This window comes from Nannospalax galili, unplaced genomic scaffold (genome assembly GCF_000622305.1).
Source record: "Nannospalax galili isolate Female #2095 unplaced genomic scaffold, S.galili_v1.0 scaffold75, whole genome shotgun sequence".
Lineage (NCBI taxonomy): Eukaryota > Metazoa > Chordata > Mammalia > Rodentia > Spalacidae > Nannospalax > Nannospalax galili.
Window position 1 is genome coordinate 5,349,982 of NW_008339433.1, and position 1,952 is coordinate 5,351,933.

Genomic DNA, 1,952 nt, shown 5'->3' on the forward strand with positions numbered 1-1,952 from the left:
GGGAGTCCAAAGGCAAGAAACATTAAAAAAAAAAAAAAAAAGCCACCGGGTACAGCCCGCCCTTCTTCCTCCCCCGCCCCCCGACGGTCCCGCCTCTGGCCCGGTATTTCCCGTCCCACCTCTCCCTGGGGAGCGCGGCTCCGGCCCCGCGAAGCCCCTCCTTCCCTGCTCCGCCATCTTCCAACATACCCTTGGGTCAGGGACGCCCTCGAGGAGCCGCGCCCGCTCGTCAGATGCCTCCAAAGTCCCGCCTCTGCTCAGAGCCGGAAGGGGAATTCAAAAAAAAAAAAAAAAAAAAGTCATTGCCCCCCCGCCCGCGGGAAGCTGCACCACCGGCTGCGCATGCGCACTGGCCACTTCGCAATCCCCGCCCCCAATTCCAAGGTTTCCTGTCTTAACCTCCAGCCCTTTTTTTCCTATGGCTTTTACCCGGATTCTGGAGTTGAGGAGTAGGGGAATAGTGGTAAACGGATTTTAAAAAGAAGGAGAAGGGATGGAACATGTTGAGTTGTTATTAGACTCCAGGTACTCTGCTACGGAAATAACACGTTCTTTGTTATTTGACAATTCTGAAAGGCAGGGCACTTTTATTAACTACTTTATTTGGGCATGGTGGTGGTGCAGGCCTTTAATGCAGCTCTCCTGAGTCCTAGGCAGGCAGATCTCTATGAGATCAAGACCAGCCTGGTCTACATACCGATTTCCAGGCCAGCTGGGGTACTGGGAGACCCTGTCTCAAAAACAAAGAAACAAAAAAACACTTTACAGAGGAAACTGAAGCCCAGAAAAGAACTGTTCAGTATCACCTCACTGATAAAGAGAACTGAGTAGAGTTGGGTCTTATTTCCAAGGAGGGAAAGAGGAAGACACAAAGGCAGTGGAGGATGTTGGACTAGTGAGGAAAAAACTAAAAGGCCGAAGGCAAGACAGAAAGCCTTCTTACACAAAACGACGGTCATACCCCCAGTTTATTTCCAATAGGCTTGGAAGGTTGTCAAGTGAACATGTGAATTTTGGTTTCAGGAATTTGGGCTCCTTCCTGGCTAGTGTAGTAAGGTGGATTCTGAATATGATTTCAGAGAAGATGGTGAGTGTGGTACTTATGGAAAAGTGTGGCTGCTTGGTTAAATAATGCTGCCCTTTTGAAAGCAGAACTTGAAAAAGAGAAAAAATATTTTTGGTCCTTGGACTTTTGGTAATGTAATATCCCTTCTAATGTGATCCTTTGAACATTTTTTTATTCATTGATTTAGTGTGTGTGTGACATCACAATTTGGGGATAGTTCTCTCATTCCACCATGCAGGGTCAAGGGATGAACTCAGGTTATCAAGGCAAGGCCCATTACCCACTGAACAACCTCCCCAGACCCCTGATGTGTTCTTACTGACACAGCTCTGGCAATCAGCTCATTAACAGCAATAATAGTAATTGCAAGTAAGGGTTGGGGATGAAACTCAGTGGTAGAGCATTTGTTAATCATGTTCAGGGCTGGGGATTCAAACTCCAGCAATGCTAGAAAAGTAAACCAAACAAGAAAAACTACACGTGAATATTTAGCTCACTTTTTAAAGCAGTCTTAAATATATAACTCAGTTACCACCCCATTTTTCTTTATTTTATTATTTTTATTTTTTATGTGTATTCATGTATTGCCTGCATGTAGGTAAGTGCACCTGTGTTGTGCAGTGCCCACAGAGGACAGAAGAGGCTGTTGGATCCCCCTGGAACTGGAGTTATGGACAGTTGTTAGCTGCCATGTTGGTGCTGGCAACTGAACCTGGGTCTTCTGCAAGAGCAGCCAGTGTTCTTAACCACTGAGCCATTTTTCCATCCCTTCTGCTATACTTTTAAAAAGTTAACTTATAGGGGCTGGAGAGATGGCTCAGTGGTTAAGAGCACTGACTGCTCTTGCAAAGGACCCAGGTTCAGTTCCCAGCACCCATATGGTGGC

The 1,952-nt window shown here is 46.4% G+C and overlaps 1 protein-coding gene across 2 annotated transcripts in view; it reads right to left on the reverse strand.

The window, feature by feature from the left end:
• Xiap (X-linked inhibitor of apoptosis) overlaps positions 1-267 on the reverse strand; it is a 48,708-nt gene extending 48,441 nt beyond the window's left edge. Inside the window, exon 1 of one of the 2 annotated variants that reach the window (XM_008833919.2) lies at positions 190-267. Coding sequence is in view for 1 of the 2 variants with exons in the window: in XM_029563963.1 (XP_029419823.1) it covers positions 120-187 (68 nt within the window). In the remaining variant the exon portion in view is untranslated. The other variant, XM_029563963.1, reaches the window with a different exon arrangement.
• Positions 268-1,952: the final 1,685 nt, after the last annotated feature.